The sequence below is a fragment of the Lutjanus erythropterus genome, chromosome 14 (assembly GCF_056507025.1).
Source record: "Lutjanus erythropterus isolate fLutEry1 chromosome 14, fLutEry1.hap2, whole genome shotgun sequence".
NCBI lineage: Eukaryota > Metazoa > Chordata > Actinopteri > Lutjaniformes > Lutjanidae > Lutjanus > Lutjanus erythropterus.
Window position 1 is genome coordinate 31803562 of NC_139330.1, and position 22571 is coordinate 31826132.

General features: G+C 39.9%; 1 protein-coding gene across 2 annotated transcripts in view; it reads left to right on the top strand.

The window, feature by feature from the left end:
- Window positions 1–3534: 3534 nt before the first annotated feature.
- Window positions 3535–22571, top strand: part of gfra1a (gdnf family receptor alpha 1a) — a 165561-nt gene continuing 146524 nt past the window's right edge. For both annotated transcript variants that reach the window (XM_084736011.1, XM_084736012.1), the window contains exons 1-3: window positions 3535–4027; window positions 4555–4860; window positions 6743–6823. In XM_084736011.1, coding sequence (XP_084592137.1) covers window positions 3964–4027; window positions 4555–4860; window positions 6743–6823 — 451 coding nt within the window. In that variant the 5' untranslated portion in view covers window positions 3535–3963. The remainder of the gene's footprint in view (window positions 4028–4554; window positions 4861–6742; window positions 6824–22571) is intronic.

Below are 22571 nucleotides of genomic sequence, written 5' to 3' on the forward strand. Positions count from 1 at the left end.
GTACACAAGCATAACCTAAATAAAAATGGAAAAACAAAATAATAATTGTAATCAAGGATAAAGGACTCACAGCAAAAGGGTGGCAAAAGGGCGCACAAGTCAAATTAGTAAAAATTCTCACACTAGGTGAAGATTTTTTTTTTTTTTTTTAGTTTAGACAGATTATTTTTTAATTTTATTAATATGAGAGCATTGAAATGTTAAGAGGCACTTGGGGATCGGGTACCTTTAAAAGGAACCACTAAAAAGGCAAAAAAAAAAAAATAAGACTTGCCATCTCAGCTAGTTATAATCATGCTGAATTTGGCTGGCAAAGTTTGTTTTAGGCTCACATGGTGTCAGTTGTGATGTGTTACGTCAACTTTTGTCTTTTTGGAGTCATCATTCCAGTCCTGTATCTGCTGTTGATAACTTACAACAGTGTTAGCTTTAGCTCACTGTGGTCACATACACTGTCATTGATCAGTCCCCACTGACTCCACTGTTCAACGTTATGAAGTGCTGTATCGGCACACTCAGCTTTCCCTACAGTAATCCATTGAGACCCACTGCAGAAGTTACATCCGTCACACAATTCCTGACTTTGACCAATTTCCTCATTTCACCACTGGGACGGAGAAAAGCTCCTGATCCGGTGCCATGAAGCACATTACAGTGTGGAACGTTAAATGACCTGAGGACTACATCATTCTGACATTCATTTGCAAAATTAATATCACATATTGATTGAGGCTTTTCATAAATCACCAGGCTGAGCCTTCCCCCTGACTGGCAATGCTCCCTTTGGAGACTTTAGAACAGCACAGTCATCATATTGTAAGCAGACAATTAGCCCAGATAGTAGCCTGAGCCTGTCGCTCATTTGTACCCATTTTCTGTCTCTTTTCCAGTCATGTTCTCTGTAAAAATAGCTGTGGACATTGGCCCGTGGCATATCTATTTAACAAAATTGAAAGCCATTTTGAAAAGTGACTGTACCTTGCAGGATTGATTCATCGCACCTACCTAATCACAGCTTCCTTTTCAATAAGGGATTATACACTGACGTTCAAATAAGTTATTTCATCCCAGCTCTCTGAATGAACCTGCTCCCTCTCTCTATTTCTGTGTCTGTGTTTGTGTGTAAGAGGGGTTGATTTACTGTGATGGACGCCAGCATCCTTGATTGATTCGACCCCGTCTTTAATGCACAGAGGGTCATCGACATAGTCTAGTCCCATGTATTTAGCCAAGTGGATTAGCCTCTGAATAGACCTTATAGACAATCAATGAGCTATAGGAAGAGTTACAGGTCGCACAAAGCATCATGCCTGTTATTCTAATATGCACTGCTTGTTAGAGTTCTACTCATGTGGTTGCTAATAGATCAAACATAGAATCTCAGCATAGAATAGGGTAGAGTGGGGGCAGTTGCAACAGGGAACAGTTGCAATAGGTCTTATTCTTGTATAATTTCCTCGGCTTTTTTTGAGTTATGATTTTTTTTCATGGGGTAAATGTTTATCAAACTGTCCTGACCTTGCTTAGTTAGAATAACCATTTTCTTGACTTTAGTGACACATTAGCATTGTGTCAAGGTCAGTGTGTCTAGCTAGCACATGATGGTCTGTCATATGTTGGGTACAGAAAAGGGTAGTTCATTAAATACCAATTTTTATTGCTTCTTTTAACATACACAAGTCATATTCTCATACATGTTTAGTTGTTTGAGGACAGTTAATACAGCATTATTACTGTAAATCAATGTGTATTTACAGACTACAGTGCTGTTAATGAGAGGACTTTAATGTATTTTTAATATGTTGCAACCATCCACTGATTCTGTGACAACTGTCCCCAGGGTTGGAGCCAATTGCAATATCCAATATAGATTTTTTTCGTTAAAGTTTTGTTTCACTTGCCTGGTCGGGCAAGTGGGTCTGAAATCTATTTGCCCAAAGTCTATTTTTACTTACCTCTATTTTGTTTTGTTTTTTTATTACTGGTTAATGAATAACAACAAATACTTAATTTAACTGTCCTGTTTAATCTAGGGCTGCAATGTCTATAAAATGCCAGAAAATATAGTGAGAAATGTCCATCACAGTTTTTCAGTTTTCTGATGTGATGTCTTTAAATGTCCCTTTTTGTCTAAAAACTCAAATAAACGAAGAAAAGCAGGAAATGGCCTGCATTTGGAGGCAAGTGGGCAACCTGGGGGTGACCATGACATGGATGACTTTGGGAAAAATAGAGAGTGAAACAAAGTTAAATGAATATGATTTATGCAGGGAAAATAAACAAACAAGAGCTTGCTGGTGCTATCATGCTATCATGCTCGACTTGAATAATTTTTTATCAGTTGCTTGCACAATAATTGTTAATGACTGATACTAATTGTGGGATGGAGGGAGGGGCTAAACTTTTTTTGTATTTTGAAAAGGGTTATGCTAGAAAAAAGTTTGAGAACCACTGGTTTAATATATATAAAGCTTTGATTGGACTTTCCCAATTAAGGTTCCAACCGTCCCCAGCCTCCCCTGTTGAGCGTAAAACATGCAGTATTATTTGAAAGCATCAGAAATGGTTTCATATTACTTTTGACAGTGACCCTTACATTAAAACCACCAACAGATGGCGACAATCACACAGTGTCCACTCTCCTCTGTGTGGACTCTGAGCGCAGCGCTGTCAGTGTCAGACTGCTTTAGTTGACAAGGATCAAAAACATACATTTGTAGACAATGTATTTTACGTTTCAACGCCTGAAGAGTGCCATCGTTAAATACCCAACATGCAAGTCTCCACACAGTCGTCAGCTCTTGTTGCATAACACTTTTTGTCAGTTGCAAATGGGATTAACATTATAGGAGACTGGGAGGAGCCACACACACATGCTGGAAATATCATGAATAGGCGGTTATGTGCAGCTGAGATGTGTCCATTCATTCTGTCACTCAAGTGACACTCCAGGTTAGAGGGGGATTCAGACGCAACAAATTGCCTCGTGTGTTGCTACAGCCTATTAATCATGTCATAAAAATGCGCTTGAGTCGTGCTCTTTGCCCTCTCTCTGTCTGCACAGTTAACATGTAAATCCAGCACACACGCCTCATCATTTCATTTTCATAACATTTTAAATGTAACCACATGTCCTCTGTGGCCATACAAGGCGTACTGTGCGCGTTTTAATGGACTGGAAAAGTGATTATTGCGCTTTTTTAAAATGCTTTTGTTTCTCTCGTTTTTTTATTTTGTGAGTATGTGAGCTGGAAAGTTTATTAAAAGTAAACACCATAAAAAGACTAACAACCCTAAAGAGATTTGTTGTAAGCGTGCAGCTCAGTAACCTTTCAGAATCTGCTCATTAAGTGAAGTGATCTTGAAGGTAATTGTATGTTTTCTCCGCTGGAGATGTAATATTATAATAATAAGGGAGATATTTTGTGATAGGAAGGCCTGTCTTTGTAAATTTATGATAAGATTACTGTACTTCAGTACTGAGGGGGAGAAGGAGCTGGCTGGCACTCTCCTCCTGCTGAATGCGCTAGACAGCAGTGGGGCTCCAGTTGGCTGTGTGCGCTCAGACTCACAGACGCAAAGCATCCCACTGGCTGGAGTTGGAGAGGACACTCGCCCGTCTCGCTTCCACCGCTGCTCTGATCCCGCGTCTTTGTCTCCCCGCGGTGAAAAGACCACCCGCACGGGAGGGAAGGAAAGAGAGACATAAGCACTTCTTCTTCTTCTTCTTTCTCTTTTTGTAGAGGCAACTGAGAGTGAGAGAAACTGTGCGGGATCGGGACTGGACACTTTCTTTTTTTTTTTTTGGAGGGGGAATTATTTCTCGCATGAGTCGAGCTGGATGTGTTGTGTACAGCGGGGCGCTACGTCTTTTCAATGGATTTCAATACAGTGGAAGTACCCTGGGAATTAAACTACTGTTAAGTCGCTTTTAGTTCCCTTATTTCGTTCCAACACGGGTTTATGTTTCACATGGAGAGGAAGACGATGATCCTCGCAGCACTGTATGTCCTTCTGCCTCTTTTAGGTAAGTTTGACTCGATTTATTGCCAAAAACAGCGGTCCGTTCGGTACTGATTCATCTCATAGGTGCGTAATAATGTTTAATGGATAAATTGCGAGCTGTATTAAGAAGAAGGAGCTTGTCAGAGGCAGCGGCTGCTCGGTGAGCGTCTGAGGCTACTGTACAGGAGTCCAAACTGCTCCAAAAGCGCAAAGTCGACCAGGAGCTGCCGCTGCCTCTTAAAACAATTATGTGAAAGCAAAATTTCACTTTTCATCAGCGTGATGAAACTGTCAAGTCGCCGAATCCGATTTCAGTCTGGATATATGTAATGCGAAATGTGGAACCTCTGGTCTATAAATGTGTTTTTCAAGTCTCCGGATAGTCTGTGTGTAATATATTAATCCTCGAAAGAAGCTCGCAAAGTGATGCGTAAAAAAGCAAAAAAAAAACAAAAAAAAAACAAAACAACAACAACAACAAAAAAAAAGAAAAGAAAAGAAAAGTGGGATTATTATATTCTACTTTTATAAATGATCTTTTGTTTCCAGATGTGTTGTCTTCTGCCGAGGAGCACCTGCGCGCCGGGGCCACCCGGCTGGACTGTGTGAGGGCCAGCGACCAGTGCCTGAAGGAGCAGGCGTGCAGCACCAAGTACCGCACGATGAGGCAGTGCGTGGCCGGCGGCAAGGAGAGCAACTTCAGCATGGTGGCCGGCCTGGAGGCCAAGGACGAGTGCCGGAGCGCAATGGACGCGATCAAGCAGAGCCCGCTGTACAACTGCCGATGTAAAAGGGGCATGAAGAAAGAGAAGAACTGCCTGCGCATTTACTGGGGGATCTATCAGACGTTACAAGGTTGGTTTACATGCTTTTGGTGGAACTTTTTCTTTCCAAGATGAATCTTTCACCCCTTTAGCAGATTATGGTTTAGAACTGTTGCTGATCAGAGACTTTGATGGGTCTTTCAGAGGATGAAACAATAGCGCAATATTGCTTTTTTTTTTTTTTTTCCTGTGGATGCAATAAAACCTCCACAAACTCCCTCAGGGGTCTTTGTTTGGGCTGGACTGCTACATTTTAGAGAACACCCTGCAGCTACAGTTAATGTGAAATGGACATTCCCTGTAGGTTTTTCTAATCTGGTCTGTAAAGTGGGGTGAAATGATTAGTTGCCCCAGCTCCTCCCACTGCTGTATGGATGGAGAGCTGGGGGTGGGGGGGGGGGGGCACCATACCCCCACTCCCCTCTCCAGCTCTATGACCCTCCCCTCTCCCCTGCTACCACACAAACCCAAAAAGTAGCACAACTATTTATCAAATAACAGTCCAACGTGATCACGAGTCATCACTCAACTTTCGTTCAGATTTGGCCTCTCGGTTCACGGCCACGGTCCTGTGGAGCCGAGATACTTTTTGACCTCCTAAATCACTTTCCTCTGAGGTAATGGAGCGTGAAGCCCCTCAGCGCTGGCAGTGCCATCTTAAAGTGTTGATCATAGCAGGGGGGCCTTTTAGTCCCTAAACTGCATCCAGCCCATTGTCAGCGAGTCGACTTCCAGTTGCGCAACACAGCTGACCAACCTACCTAATCAAGCGTGTGGCTGTGTGCCAGCGTGGATATTGACTGACCCAAATAACCCCTGTCACATGCAGGCCAATGTGAGGGGTGAAGGATGATAAACAAAACAGGAGGGGTCCCCAACAAAAACATCTATCTATCTATCTATCTATCTATCTATCTATCTATCTATCTATCTATCTATCTATCTACACTCTGAGAAATAAGCTTTCCTAAAAGGTTCTCCCTGAAGGGCTTAGGTTCTACCCAGATTCATTTGCTTATAAAGAACTCCCTTTCAAAAAGATGGAACTAAAAAGATGGACTAAACCCCTTCCATCCAAAGAATCCTTTTTGGTAGGAACAGTTCTTTTAGGATTGTTGGAATCTCTTTCGTCAAAGATTCATCAGTACTTCTTAGTACCATAATTTAAAAAGGGGGTTCTTGGTAGAACCCCCTGGGTGAGTTCTTGTTAGCACCCTTAGAAAATAGAAATGTTGCTATATAGAACCCTTGCAGAGGGTACTGGGTGGTATCATTACACCATAGAGAGGTTCTCTGTGGAACCTTTCATAGGGGATTATGGTTAAAACATTTCACAGATGGTTCAAAGTTTAACTTGGAACCCCTCCAGATGGTTAAAGTTTCAGAAAAAGTTTTATCTTCACTCAGAAATAATCATTCCAAAAGGGTTGGATGAAAGAGTCCTTCAAGGATTCAAGGATTCTTGAAATTCTGTAGAACCTCCTGAGTGGATTCTTGTTAACACCCTTAGAAGGTGGAAATGTTCTGGGTACAACCCCCAGAGAGGGTTTTGGGTAGAACCATGACACCATAGTAGGGTTCTCTGTAGAAAATTTCATTGGGGGTTCTAGTTGAAACCTTTCACAGATGGTTCAAGGATTAGGGTCTCTTTTGAAGAAAGGGTGCCTGAAAGGTTCTTTGTAAGACTAAGGGTTCCATTAAGAACCTCTTTCATCCAAAAAAAACCTTTGTGGAAGAAAGAGTTCTTAAAGTTTGTTGAAATCCTTAGAGAACTCTTTCATCAAAGGTTCATCAAGAGTTGAAATCCTTGGAAAATAAAAAGATTCCAGGTACAGGTGGTTCTATCTACTACCCTTTAAAGTGGGTTCTAGGTAGAATCTATCTATCTAAACATGTGGTTATCTTCCTCACAGGGAATGATTTCTTGGAGGATTCTCCGTATGAACCCGTGAACAGCCGTCTATCTGACATTTTCCGGCTGGCTCCCATCATAGGTAAGAATAAAACCATCTGCTCTGCGGAGGCTCTCACTCCGTTCCTTCAGTATTTACTCGTTTCATTGTTTCACTGGTCACCCGTCTCCGTCGAGATACGGTTCCAAGCTCCAGGCTGTGCATGCTCTCACCGAAGGTTATCTGTGTGTCAGAGTATTTATCCCCCCCTCATCCTCTCCGCTATCTGTCTCACTCTCCGCTCGTTCTCACCCCAGCGATGTTGCATGCCGGCTGGAAGTGACCTTGCATGGGGAGCTATAGTTCTGAGTCTCATCAAGCAGTGGATAAATGCTCCAGACGGCAGGAGGAGGGCTGGTGGTCGTGGACAGCTTCCTCTTGTGGCTGTTTGAATCCACTTGTTGAAAAGAGTGAGTGAGTGAGCAGCTCTGAGAGTAACGTGGGAGAGCATGACGGGCATTTTTCTGCTCAGGTCTGTGTGTATGTGTGTGTGTGTGGGGGGGGGGCGATGCTGACTGGAGCCTCTAGATGGCGATGTTATTCCCTTCTTCACAGCAGTCCCTCAGTGCTCCCACAGTTGTGAGACTGTTGTTGGTATTTGAGAGTCTAATCTATGAATGTGGCGCAATCATGTAGCTGCTTACATTTTCATTATTACGCTGCAGGTGATGAGCGCTGTGTCAAATGGAACAGACACGCTCTGCCTCCACATCTTCGAAGAACAAGGCTGATATTTTGACCCCTTTTGATATAGAGGAGCCTTTTCTTTCCGTTTCCTCTGTCATTTTCATCCCAACAATGGGCCAATTTGCCCTAAACCGATGCTTCTCCAACAGTAAGGTGAGATCATAATGTGGGTGGTGAGATATAGATAGGCTGCACAAAATCTGAGACTGGGTACAGACTTCATGACCAATCAGCTTCTGAAGAAACACCAGCTCAGAAGACAGCTTTCTTTTTTTTTATTCACTCCTCTTGCTACTCTCTATAGAAAAAAAAGGAGAAACTTTCTCCACATCTCTGGCCTTTAATATGCCGGCCAGTTCCTGCAAAGATGGGGACGCCCACAGGCCGTCAGCGCTGGAGCAGCACAGGATCATAGTTGACATCACAGGCAGGTGACGTCTCTGGACAGTCTGAGCTATAGGTTTCGGGAGCCAGAACAGACAGATTTATGGTGTCATTCTTATAGTGAAGGCAGGGGCTCCTTATTTAATGTCCAAACGCCTCTTCATGTTGACTGATGGCTTTGCATAGATACACGTCTTCGTAAGCGGCACAGATCAGACATCAGATCTGCCTGAGTCTGTCACTGAAGTACAGTTTTTTGCCACTATTATTTTTTGGCACAACTTCCAACTGAATGAAAAATGCATCTGCACACTCAGCATACTGGTTCATGTCATTTCTGCACAGATTTAAATATGCGGATGCTTTTTTTTAATTAAATTTGATAGTCTATAGCTCTGGCACCACAGCAATGTCTGATACCAGACGAGCCATGTTTTTTTTCTTCTCTATTTTAGCTCATAAATGTCCAAAAAGAGTGAAAACATGCACCTCAGATTTGCCCAGAGCCCAAGATAAAGTCTGCAAATTGTTTGTTCAGTCTAATCAACAGTCTAACACCCAAAGATATTTAATTTACAAAGATATAAAACGGGGAAAAAGGCAGAACATCCTCACATTTGAGAAGTTGGAATTAGCAAACATTTGGCATTTTTGCTTTCTAAATGAGTCGAACGACTAATTGATTTTTAAAATAGCTAAACTTTCAATTGATTTCAGTGCCCTTCAGTTACCAACATTTTTGGCTCATGAACAAGCCCTCGAAATGACGATGAGGTAAAACTGTTCAGCATTTAACTGTTTGAGGAAAGTCAGAAAAAATAAGCATCATTTTGTGTAAAATGCACTAAATCTTTCCTTTCTGAATCATCTTGTGATTTGTGACCCATTTGGATTTCCTGACACCACAGTTGGGATTGACTAGCTGTTTCAATGCTGATTCAAATACCACATGATGCTGATTGACAGCTTTGCATATATCTGTCTTTTGACATGATATCATATAGGTACAATTATGAGAATAGGGTTATAACTAATGTTTTTCTTCATTACTGATCTATTGGTTGTGTTTTTCTATTACTTGATTAATTGTTTAGCACATATAGACACACAAAAATAGTGAAAACATGAGTCTGAGATGAAGTCTTCGAATTGCGTGTTTGGTCTACCCACAGTCCAAACCCAAAGGTATTAAATTCACAATGATATAAAACAGGAAAAAAGCAGGAAAACTCACATTTTAGAAATTGCAATTGGCAAAAATTTGTAATTTTTGCCTTCTAAATGATGCAAACACCTTGTTTCATTCTCTATCAACTATCAACTTCTGTATTTGAATGCCTTTCAGTTCCAAGTTTAACTTTTTGGCCCTTAAATGTAAGTAATATCTAGGCTTGAAAGGTGTTAAGCATTGGGAGGGTTTAGGCCAAGGCTTCAGGTGGGTTGGAGGTGGGGAGCGGTCAGTCACAAGGTTCCATACAGACGGGTCAAAGGTCAGGTGTATTTATAGAACTGGTGGGAGCCTTTAGTGTTGATTCTTCAGAGAATCCACCAGCCATTCAGATATTATTTATTTATAGTTATAAAAATCCACAATGATATCAGGACACCGAAACAGTGAACTTCCACTGGCATTTTTGCTAATTATAAATAACTATATTTAAAAAACAAACAACAAAAATAGAACAACTTAATTGAGAAAAATGATCAAATATCCATAAGGTGTTGCCTATGTATAAATAAAAATAATCTGCATCAGAAAACATATATTTTGATACCGATAAAGATCAATATTGCTAGTTTTTTCTTATATATATATCTGTCTGGCTCTATTTCTGCAAGTGACCCCTCTTCACAAGCCCTTCTCAGACTATTTGAGTTGAAGGTTTTTCCTCTTAAAATATTCACAATTTAAAAAAGAAAAAAAGACAAAGATTTGAGAAATGTCAACAGAATTTGGTGTGGCATATAATTAATCTCCGTTTTTTGTAACTTTGGATCCCCTGGGATGTCCTGACCCCAAGGTTAGGAATGTGTAGCCGTTTCAGTGCTGGTTCAAGTATCGCTCGATGCTGATTGACAGCTTTACATACCGTTTATCTCTCCTTCTCCGTCTGTCATTACAGAGCAGTTATGGAGAACATGACTCCTTCTGTGTCTGTCAGTAATTTACCCTATATGTGAAACAGGAGTAATGTTGAAGGAAAAGTGAAAGTAAAGTGGTGATAAGTGTATAAGACAGAACATATATAGGGCAAATCCCAAAAGGGATGAAGCCAAAAGGAGAATAGTGTCTGATCGTTAGAGGGGAATCATAGAGCGGGAGGCGGGATGGAGGGGCGAGAGGAGAAGTCTGCAGGGGTGAGGGTGAGGACGGAAACAGAACGCATGAGATCACTCTGCTTCCTCTGCTCTTTCTGTGGAAATTAAAGGGCCAAGGTGACAGGAGAAGGACCGAGGCAGAAATGATTAGAGCTTAGAGCTTTGTTTTTGATCACTCAGACCGCTTTTAGTTCTACGGCGCGGCACACGGGATTGAGGAGAGAGAGAATTTATACAAAAACATACACAGTTTGAAAGGGACCAACATGAAAAGTGCTCTCTGGGGATTCTCGTGTTTAAATTATGCAAATATAGGACATTAGAGCAGGTCCCTTTAAACGTTCTATTTTCTTATGCCTGCTACGTCACCTGTCCATTTCTTTAGGCTTTCATAGACTTCAGTTTCACGCTGACAGACAAAATATTAATGATAACTTTTATTCACTGTCAAAATGAAAAAGTTGGGAAAACTCAAAATTTCAAGGTGACTCACTGCAATAGATTTTTGAGCCCAACTTAAACTTTTAAGTTTTGAAAAAAAGTTTTATCAACTACTAATCTTTTGTTGAGATAATTTACTTTTCTTCTTTAGACAAATTTGAAACTTTGAGTTTTAGAAGAGCAAGTGTAAAAGTAGAAGTGAATAATGGTTAATATTTTAATACTTTCAGTTAAAGACATTTAATTTTCAGGCACCCAAATAATGACAAATAAATAATAAAATAATAATAATGAAAATACTTACTTACTCACTCAAAGATTTAAGTTTATCTAAAGAAGAAAAGTAAATTATCTCAAGTAAAAATTCTAGGTTGCTTAGCTTCCTCATGAACTTGACATAAATAGAAGTTTTTCAAAGCTGAAAGTTTGAGATTTACAGTACTTTATGGTTCAAAATACTGAATAAAACACTTTTGCTTGTGTGGCGTGCTCTCAAGTCCTCAGACACCAGTTTCTGATCCGAGTGAGCGGTCTGCGCTCAGCTCCTCTATTTCAGGCAGCTACTCTGAACGTGTCCCAGTAAGGCAGCACGACCCAGTGATCCCGGGCTATAGGAACAATAGGCAGCCGCCGTGATCCTGTAAATCCATAATCGACCCCACGTCTGCGACTGAAGCGACTAATCTCCAGTGACACCCATACGTACGGCGCGCAGATGCGCAGGCACTCAAACACGCACGCCGCTGTGGCCTGAACACCTGTTCCCAATGAAACGCCCATAGGCGTCAGTCTGATTTCATTAGAGAGACACATAGGGTGTCATCTTGGCCACACAAATATACTGTACATGCAGCTGAAGTGAATATATGCTTTGTCTTTGCAGGTTTACAGAAAGTAATTATAGAGTATTTAACAGGGATTAAGATTTTTACAGGGTTTGTACAAGTATTTCAGTTTAGGAAAATGTTTCGATTTGAATATGGTCCTCGAAAAATGCTTGATTTTCATCTACATAATCACTCTGAAACTGAAAATCTCTTAAGGTTTGAATCAATCCCATCTTCGTATTTGTTTGTTGTCTCCTGGTGTCTCACACCAGATGCAGTGCGGCGGTACACTGACTGACATGAAATGAAAAGGGGGGCGTTTCTCTGCTTTCTTCTGTGATGTTAAAGCCTTTGAGAGTCGATAATTGTTTGGTTTATCTTGACAGTGCTTAAATTTTACTCTTAAAAAGCTGTATGAACTCTGGTTTTAAACTCTGGCCGTGGATATTATACATTAAACAGATTTCTTTATAAATAATAAAACACATACTGGATGCAAGATGTTTAACACATAAGCATTGACATAACTGAAAGCTTAAATAATAAACTCTAACTGAATTTTTATTGAAAAGTGAAATATAGCATTCTAGCCAGCAGATGTGCACACAACTCACAGCAGTGGGTTCATTCAGCTAATTATTTTCAGATCTTTACCGGGGGGCAGAGTGTCGTTACCTCTGGGGTTTAGTCCTGTGAGTCACACACATGAGTGTGAGCAACTCACTTCTCTGCTCTAAAATAAAAGAGCAGCTACTGCAGGACTCACAGTTAACTCTTCAGTAGTTCTTTTAGAGTTATAAAATGTGGGCACAATTTTGTCAAAATGACAGATATTCACGACTGCAGCTAAAAAGCTGCCCACCCGTATTTGTTACTTTAATTATCATGAACGTTTAGAAAGAGCATAGGCTTATTGTCAGCATTATAACACCTTTAAGGATTTGAGTTTGCGCTAAGTTTTCAGTGGACTACTTTTATAAAATGGCATTATTTCAGCCTTCTGCAATGTGTTTAGAGGATAATCTGAATTGATCACGCTGAAACAACAAGTAAACAAAACCAGCATGAAACCCACCTACTCACCAGTCTAAGTGTGGAAATATTACAGCATAGCAATGATGGTGCTGAAATAAAACTGAAATTTGATGTGCCTTGTTTCTGAAAATAGGACTTATGATGTAAAGTCTCTAGTGTTGCAGGAACAGCATCACTGCCATTTTTTCCCATATGTGATGATTCAATAGATGACACATAGGAGCTACATACAACAGCTGACGTAAGCTTTGGATTTTTTTTTACTCAGGTGTTAGCTTTCATATTTCAACACTTAAGCATTATAAATATTTTTCATAATACAGACAAAGTGTAGCTCTGTTTGATAGTTGCCATTTCTGGCATAAGTTTGTTAATAGACTGACTCTAAACAGCAAACCTGGTCAAATAAACTTGATATTAATTCAGTTGTGCTTGAGTACATGTTCAATAATCTATAATCTTCAGATATTAAGTTAAACCAACAGTTTTTCAGTTACACTGACAACTGAATTCAATATATATCTTAAAGTGTGTTAGAGACACACAGCAAGTTTTCATCATAAATGCTTTCTTTAAACTATAAAAAAGAAGGTTCCCAGGAGAGTTTTAACTCTCAAAGAATGCATGCTGGGAAGTCTGCTAATATTCCAATTTCCCGTTTCTTTAGAAATGAATTCAATGAGTTGATTGAACTCTGTAAAGTACGTTCATTCAACTCATCATTTCAAGTCAAGTTCTTTAAATTAGAAGAACTCATGTTCATAAGAAAATTAACACTACACTGTAAATAATTTTAAGTAGGTTCAACTTAAAATCACTTAAAAATGTGAGGTGACTGAACTTAGGTTAAACACTGTGTACAAAGTTATGTAATGATCGTGTTTCTTTTGAAATGTAACTTGATGAGTTGAATGACCTCACAGCAGTGCATTTAATCATCTCATCATTTCAAGTCAAAAGAAGATTTTTATAAGTTCTGAAGTGTTCTGAAAATAAATACTAGAAATTTCAAGTTTCATTAACTTGAATAAATAAAGCTCGCATGTTTATGGCAAGTTCATGAGAAAAGATTAGCTGATTCCACTAAATTCCTCTATGATATTTTACAGTGTAGCTGTGACGAAGTGATAAAAGCTGTAAATCTGGAACCTGTGATTGTGAACTCCTCACAGGACATATTTAAAACTCCTTTTACACATCTGCTGTGGCATTGTAAAACCAAATGCTCACATTATTTAATTGTAATAAGAGGTGGAAAGATAAAATTTGTTTGGAAGTTCTACTAACTTAAAAATGTTGAGTGCCTGTAGAACTTTTCTTTCTTTGGTGTTTATTACACTAATTATTTTCAGTTAATAAGAACTTTAATGAACATGAAATAACAGGGTTTTACACTTAAAATGATTCAGTTCTGTTAACTTTTTGCAGTTAAAGTGGTGAATGAAAATTCTGTTACATTTACTGAAAATACTTGAGTTAGCTTAATCAATAATTTAGTTTTTTCAGTTTATGATTGCTTTTTTTGAGTGCTGCTATCTTATTCAGGTTTAGGTGTAAAGAGGATGCAGTGAAGCATGTGCACCTGTGTTTTTTCATGGTTTCCAATCCACTTTAACTCCAGGCTGTTGATTGCTCTCCTCAGGTTCCTTTCCCAACAAAATATCCCCGTGTTCAGTCCCTTTATCTCTCCGTCTCTCCTTAGCAGCTCTACCTGTTTTGATGTCTCTGTCTGAGTTCATTAAAGGGCTCACTGGGTTCTTCTGCTGCCTGTGGAACCTTTGAGACCACTGTTCTCCTATTACTGCAAAAGTGTGTTGTTTTCACTTCACGCTGAGCACACACACAACATGCATACAACACATAGAAGTATCCCTGTGTAGAACATTGCATTTTCATCATCTGTGTGCATATATATCAGTCCGTTTTTTTTTTTTACAATAGCTTTGTAAGATGCTAGCTTTGTGCACCAGCAAACAAAAAAGGTAGTCATCACGCTGAGCGGAAAAAAACAATAATTTTCTATCACACTGCGTGAATTCCTACACGCTTAGAGGAAGGAGAGAGCAGAGTTGAGATGAAATGGCCGCCCTTCTCTTCACCAGTTGCCCGTGTTTATGAGTCACTGATCCATGCAGGAGGTAGCAACACAGAAACAGAGAGCATTATTCTGAGATTAAAGTGGACTTGGAATTACTGCCACACCATTTGGCCCAGGCCGCTGGAAAATCAAAGCGGCGGTGGAAATGGATGAATACACACAGCCTGGGTAGTTTCGTATTACTGTATTCATGAACGCCTGCTGTTCCAGGTACTTTTTGTGCCTCTTTTAGTAAAACATTTCTTCTCTTCATGTGCTACTTTTTATTCTTGTCTTTCTCATCTTCATTTTGCAACAACTTGTTTTTCGACACCGGCTCTTCACACCATCTTTAACTCTCTTCTTGAAATTATAAAGAGCACCAAAGCACAACTGAGGCATGCTTGACTTAACCCATTAATGTCCTCTGTGGCTTTTTATCATTTCTTTTATAGCACTTGGCTGAGCTAAATACAATGAACTGAAAGTTTTTCTTAACTTCTTTAAATCCTTAACTCTTTTTATCTTGAAAAATGATAAAATGAATAACCACATGTGACTAACAACTAAATATAGTGTGATACAGAGAGAGCTATATCTTAAAAACTGCAAGGGATTATATCAAATGCTTGGTACCATTGGATTAAAAACAACTTCATGATATGTGTTTTGATTCAGTTACAGTTCAGTTATATTTAGTGTGTCAAACTTATTTTTTGTGATTTTCTTGTGTTTCTGAAAGCAAAACAACTGGCTACCAATTAAGGCATGATAAATATAATATGTGAAATTTATATTGTCATTTTTTTTATTATTGTGTTTTTAGAGACACATAGTGTGTCTATGATTCATTATTATTTTTTCTATTATGCGTCTTGACACTTCCCACAGCAAATTTTGTTTCCACCTCTCAAAGAAAAAAAAAATCTGTCTTTTCGTCAACACTAAATATAGTCTTAAGTCATTCATAAGTTTAAGAAAAACATTTCTACATCTGAGAAATGGGGGATAATTTCAAAACCTTTTGGCATATTGCCACAAAGATCATGGTTCTCGATCACTCTGTTTGCAGATCAGAGACCATTTTGTTGTGTGAGCCAGTTGTCATTTTTAAGAGGAGAGAGAAATGGAACACGGGGCAAGAAAAAAAAAAAAAAGTGACGCGGGCCATAATCGACAGTCTGGGCCGCAGCCAAAAGTGACTTAACGCAAATACAGCAGCTGTGGTTAAATGATGGGGTGGCAGCGGGTGAAAACGGATAAGAACATCACAGATTCCAGGAGCTGCAACCTATGAATAAAGATGAGTTTATACAACTATCATTTTCGCTTTGGCCCGCGGACTGACCTTTAATGGTTGTTTGGCAGTTTTGAAGTGATAATATAGCATTTAGGTTGGCAGCACTTATCTTAAACCACTGTTTGTACTTCGAAACTTTATAGTAAACAGGGCAGTGTTTGAGATTTACACTGTGGTATGATGTAGTAGACAGAATTTTAAATTTGTCTGTATCCTTTCTCCTTCATGTCTTTCCCTCTCCTTATATGCCAAGGACGTCAGTTGTTGTTACTTAAAGGGAAACTTTGGTATCTTTCAATCTGGACCTTATTTTCCCTAGCAGAGGCAATAACTGAGCTGCAACTGCACACAAAGTCAAAGTACGTTAACTAAAAGTGCTTGTTTTGCCACTGACAGGCTCAGATTGTTATTCTAAGTGTCTGACAACATTATGGAAAGCATCCCTATAGTGAGAAACCTTTTATTAAAGAGTAATATATGTTTCATTTAACCAGAAACAGCTGATTTTTTGCTCTTGCCAAACTCACCAAACTCAAACTTGAAATATCTTTGTTCATCATTCCACTGCTCCAACAATCACCAACTCTGGGGTGGTTAAAATAAACTCTTTATTCACTGAGTTAGATGTGAAAATATTCTGACTGCTGCACACACCATTTCTCCCTGCTGTTTCTCTGGTGTGCGACCTCCCTCTCACTCCTCTCTTGATATTTTCACATCTAACACAGTGAATAAAAGCTATATTTGGACCAAACTAGAACTGGTGATTGTTGGAGCAGTGGAAAGATGAAGCAAGCTGTTTTGAGTTTTGAGTTTTGAGCTTTACTTTGTTTCCGTCAAGTGTGTTTTACAATGATAAAATTACTGTTTCTGTGAATGGAGTCTGGCAAGTTTATGGAGAGCAGTTAAGAGCTGTTTCTGTTTAAAAAAAAAAGATCTTTTAAGAGCCTGTCAGTGGCAAAACAAGCACTTTTACTGGACTTTGTTGTGTTTTGTTTAACCCCAAACCAGCCAGACTCCATTTACAGAGACCATGATTTTATCATTGTTGGGGTCATGTTTATTCAAACTCGACAGAAACAAAACTCACCAAAAACATTTTAGTTTGTTTTTCACCCAGTTCTGGTCCTAAACTTTTTATTCACTGAGTTAGGTGTGAAAATATTCTGGCTGTACACGCCGTTTCTAACTCTCGCTTCTCAACTCCTCTCAATTTTTTTCACTTCTAACACTTTTGCTTGGTCTAAATAAACCCCTTATTCAAAGTTGCTGATTGTTGAAACAGTGGAAAGATGAGCCAATATGTTTTTGATTTGTTTCTGTTGAGTTTGAATGAAGATGAAGATTATGATGATAAAGATAAAACTACTGCTTCTGTAAAGGGAGTCTGGTTAGTTTGGCAAGAGCAATAAAACAGATGTTTTTTGGTTAAACAAAATGCATCTTAGTCTTCAAAGAAAGTTCTATCTCTGTAGGGATCCTTTCCATAATGCTGTCAGACATTGAATATAACAATCCGAGCCTGTCAGTGGCAAAAACAAGCCATTTTACTGGACCTCTTTTGATGGTTTTATTGCTTTTGCCAAACCAACCAGACTCCATTTACAAAACCACTTATTTTATCATTGTACATCACACTTCTTTGAAATGCAACAGAAACAAAGTGAAACTCAAAACTCAAAAACATCAAACTCACCAGGCTCCATTTACAGAAACCAATCAATGTGCAATCCATTGCACAAACCACCACCAGCTCTGGTTGGTTGAAATAAACTCTTTATTCACTAAGTTAGATGTGAAAATATTCTGGAATATAGGGTGAGTAAAAGGGTTTATTTCAATTAAACCAGAGTTGCTGCTTGCTGGAACAGTGAAAAGATGAGCTAAGAAGTTTGTGGTGAGTTTTAGTTTGTTTCTGTCGAGTTTATGATGACGATAAAATGACTGTTTTTGTAAATGGAGTCTGGTGAGTTTGGTGAGAGCAATAAAACAGCTGTTTCTGGTTAAACAAAAAAAAAAAAGTCTATTTCTGTAGTGGTCTTTTCCATGATGTTGTCAGACATTTAGAGCTGCCAGTGGCAAAAACCAGCCCTTTCAGCAGACATACTTTGATGGTGCACAGTTTGAATTTCATTGCAGCCCGTTTCACAGCTGATGGCTGCAGCGGTCTCGCTCAATACTGGACCAATTTCAGAAATTGTTGTCTCCATTACTTACTTAGAGACAAAAGCAAGGGAAAATAGGCTCCGGGTTGAAAAATATCAAAGTCACCTTTTTAAATTTAACTAAATTTCTATGTTTAAAGTTGAGTGTTGGAGTTATTTATGTCCAACCTGTGCACGTTTCACATTTTCTCCAGGCGGCACTGTGGTAATCAGAAGCTGTGTTCTCTGGCTTGTAATGAATTTTTCTCCCCGTCGTTGTGTATTGATGTCTGTTTGGCTTAAACTCTCTCCTTAAGCGCCGTCCTCTTCCCAGTTGGCTGCTACAGCCGCTCTCTCTGTATATATCACCCACTCACCACTCATAAGCCCCAATACACCAAAGCTCAATATTGTGTCTCTTCCATGTGTCAAGACTTCAAACACATCTTGTCCTCCTCCCTCCTACTACTGAAGTCAACCTTGAAGCGCAGTAGCAGCGATGTGTGCCTGTGTGTGTGTGTTTTGTGAGTGTGAAAACATCTGTAAGTGCGTGGCCCGGCTGTCAAGCTAAGGCAGCGCTTCAAATCCCCGTGTGCTGACACGCAGGGCTGAGAGGCTGTCAGCACCACTCAACCACTGGCTGCAGAGGAAGTCACTCTCATTATGAGCTGCCAATGTTTAGAGATAAGAGTGTCTACCGCTATCTCTTACCCCGCTCGTGTTTGTGTGTGTGTGCCTGCATCTGTGTGTGTGTGTGTTTATGGGAGCACAAGATAGAGTCGGGGAGGGAATGCGGAGGAGTTACAGAGGTAGAAACATAATTTATTGTGCTGTATCTTTTGGAGGGAGAGAGTATCCTGCCTGTTCTCTTAACTTTATTTTCCTGCCTTTATTTATCCAGAGCTGGTTGACTGAGCACACTTTTTTCCTGCCATTCCCTGCTTCACGCTTATGCAGTCAAATGTATTTGTAGCTGCGAGTCGCTCTGGATATAAACAGTCCTACGCCGTTTGCCACCAAGCAAGCAGATTTAGTGTTTACTTTATAAAGTTGTTGAAGTGAGTGGGCGTTTCCTCACTTTTTCTAGCCTTTAGCACAGTGATGCGCCAATCCAATACACTGGATTGGGTTTGGCACTGATCCTGATGGATTAATTAAACGGATCAGGTGTTGGCCAGACATGATCAATCCCTCAAGACCTTAAAGGGAAAGTCAGGATTATTTGAAGAGGGGTTGTTTGAGTATAGTCAGTCTATAGTCAGTGCAACAAAAGTTGCTGAAAAAGGTCTAATCCCTAGTTTAGATTACAAAAGTGGGCAGAAGGACACTCTAGAAGTTACTTCATCAGGTTTTTTTTCCCTAGAGGACAACATATTATATTTTCTCCACTAGACGGGAGCCCTAGAGGGCACTTTACTACATTTTTTCCACTGTAACAGCAGTCTAGAGGGCACTTTATCACAAATGCTCCACTGGAAGGGTGCTCAAGAGGTTACTTTTGTACCAGTACCAGTGTCCTACTGAGTCCCAGTGTGGGAAGCTAAGCAATATTCTGCTGTTGATGTATACCCCATTTCTATGCACATGTGCTGGCTTGGCTTGCGTTGTTTTGGGGTTTGCATCTACACAATGGTGGAATGCTTGTTAACCACATTTCATTCCCCTTTTATTCTTCACAATAAAGGCCCCACATTATTTTGTTAATTAAAAGCTGTTATTGTTAAGCAGCAAAATCAGAAAATGATGGATTTTCATCAGCAAAACTCTTATCAGCCTGAAAGTGTTTGTGAAAGCAGATTCCTGAAAATAAAAAAGTGACACGGGAGAGGAACTAAATTTCAAAGAGACTCAGATAGAAGCTATAAAAATACAGAGCTTAACACGCAGATAGTTTTAAAAACCTCTTTCTCGCTGCTCCTCTGCAAGATATAGGTGGAGTCTTGGATGACATTGCAAATCAGCATGGCAGTATTTGACTTGGCACAGCCAAAATTTCCAATGAAAAAGCCCTTATTGGGCTGTTATACAAGCCAAATATAACTTGCGCTAAAGCAACCAGACTCCACTGGTAAAATGAGACATAGAGATATGTTTTCAGGAAAACCCCAAAATCTTGCAAGATTTCCCATTTGCTTTGATGAAGTCATCATGAGTTTCCTGGTTTTGGTGTCATAGTTACCCACTTCTGACCAATGCACTTATAAACCTTTTTGCATCATTTCCCAGAAAGCTGCTCCATCCTTACCTATTTTTTGTAAGATAATGACTCATATTTCATTCTGTCTGGATCATTTAAAGGGACCAAAACCAACTATTCCCATCATGAGCAAGTGCTTGGCAACAGTGGCAAAACTCTTTAACAGGCAGAATCTTCAAGCAGATCCAACGTCAGGGTGGGCGGATATCTGCCACAACCAGCACTTGTTGCCGGCTACTGAGGTCTAGGTTTACTAAGCCTAGTCAAGTGCAACCCTTGCAGAAGAACCATAAACAAAAAGCTGACTATGAAAAAATGAACAGTAACAAAAAATTAGGAGTGAATGGAAGCAGGAGTTTAAGAAGCTAGATTATGACACACCTAAGGGTAAAATGTACTGCTGTGCATGCAACCAGTTCCATCAAGCTGTTGAGAAGCTAGCTAGTTTTTCAATTAGGAATGCCCTCAGGGAACGGCACAACACAATTCATGAGAAAAGTGGACAACATGAGAATTATAGTGAAGGGACACTGTGTTATGTTGTGTTAAAGTTTACATTTGGGCTACCAAAAGTGTACTTTGGCCACAAAATTTAGGGGTTTGGTGGTCCATGGGACCAGTGCTTAAAAATATTAGTGTCTATCCCTGTCTGGTTGTGTAACGCTAGTGTTGCTGTAGACTTTTAGTCTTGTTTTTTACTTTTAAAGTTCTCTGCAGTACACTGACAAGCCACGTTCTTGGTACGCTTCTGTGCACTGTATCTGTTCATCCATCATGCAAGTCCTCATCTACAGAATGTTGCCTCTTTGCAATGCATCAGGGGAAAAACCTGCCCCTATAGATGTCATCATCCTGTCCCCTGCTCCGGAGTTTGTTTTGTTAAAGACTCCCAAATCCACTGCCGACATTACTGTCCCTGCGCCTTGTCTCATATGAGACCTAATCAATACAGCGCTGTGTTAGATTGGAAACTTGAGGCTGTGTCTACAAGAATCTATTGATTTCTCTCCTTTCCCCCCGTTCCCTCCTTCTTTTCCGCCCAAACTCTTCCGCCCGGGCTTGGATCAAAGCCTTTATCCTTCAGCAAGGTTTGTGGTGTACAATTCCACACTTCTGTGTTCTGAGAGAAGGACACAGCCTGTTGGGGATTCGTGTTTTCACTGACCTTGTCTCATCTCTGTACAGTTGATTTTCAGCATGGCGTGTGTAGTAATGTGAACTATTCATAGATTCTAGGAGATGTGAGATGAGTGTATTTTCAGTTAAATATAGATGAAGTTGTTGGTGGTTTGGGAGGAGAGGCGAGGCTTAAGGAAAACTCCTCTACATTGTGGAAGAAAGATTATTCTGAATCAGTGGTAGCTGTCAGTTTGCATTGTAAAAAACCCACCGTATTATGCAGCAGGGACTAGCTCAGATTTAATCCAAAGGCAAGGTCAAGAGTACACCTTTAAATTCCATGTCTCACCGACTGTAGAACGCTCTATTTTTACATTTCCTCTTTCCAACCAGGCCTTTTAAAATTCACACTCCCCATGCTGCTACATGTCAGCTGGCCACTTAATTCCCCACACTGTTTCAAAAATGACTGATCCAGCTGTGGGCCGTTGGCAGAATAATTCTAACAGCAGCCATATCATCAGGTTGCCAGTTCAATCGCTGGCTGGCACACCATGGGCCAAGAAAATCATTTAGTTAAAGGTGACCAGATTTGAGTCCCTCTGAGAGGCCTTTGATTGGATGTGAAGTGGAGGGGTGATTCATCATAGTTAATAAATGCGGTTGACAGCTCAAATCAGCGGGAGGGAGCATGTGCCAGGTCTGTCTCTCCCACCCCCCGCTGCTTTATACTGCATGCAAATATGGACAATTAACTTTTCACATACACAGTTGCAGACACCCACACAGATAGAGTTATGCATGGTATATGTGTGTGCGTGCAATCAGACGAGACTCACAGACAAAGGATTGATTGCACAATTGTACAGTAACTTTATGTTCAAGAAAAAAATTCAGAAGTGGAATATTTGATTTAGTTATGCAGTGTTAATATGTACTAAAAAAATTAAGCAGAATGAAAACATATTCAGGGTGATATTAGAAACGTGTCAACAAAGTAAACCTGAGCAGATGTTGCATGCTGGAAGTTGTAGTTGATTACCCGTTTTACCTTATTCTTTCACTTCTCAACAAAATTTAGCCCAGTTTTAACAGGACAGTTCACCCAAAAATCAAAAATACTCCTCTTAAATGTATTGCTTTTTATCCACCTAGACAGTTTTGATGTGTGTTGCCGAATTGTGGAGTTATCTGATGTGGAGGTTTCTGCCGTCTCTTAAATATAAAGGAACTAGATGGTCCTCGGTTTGTGGTGCTCAA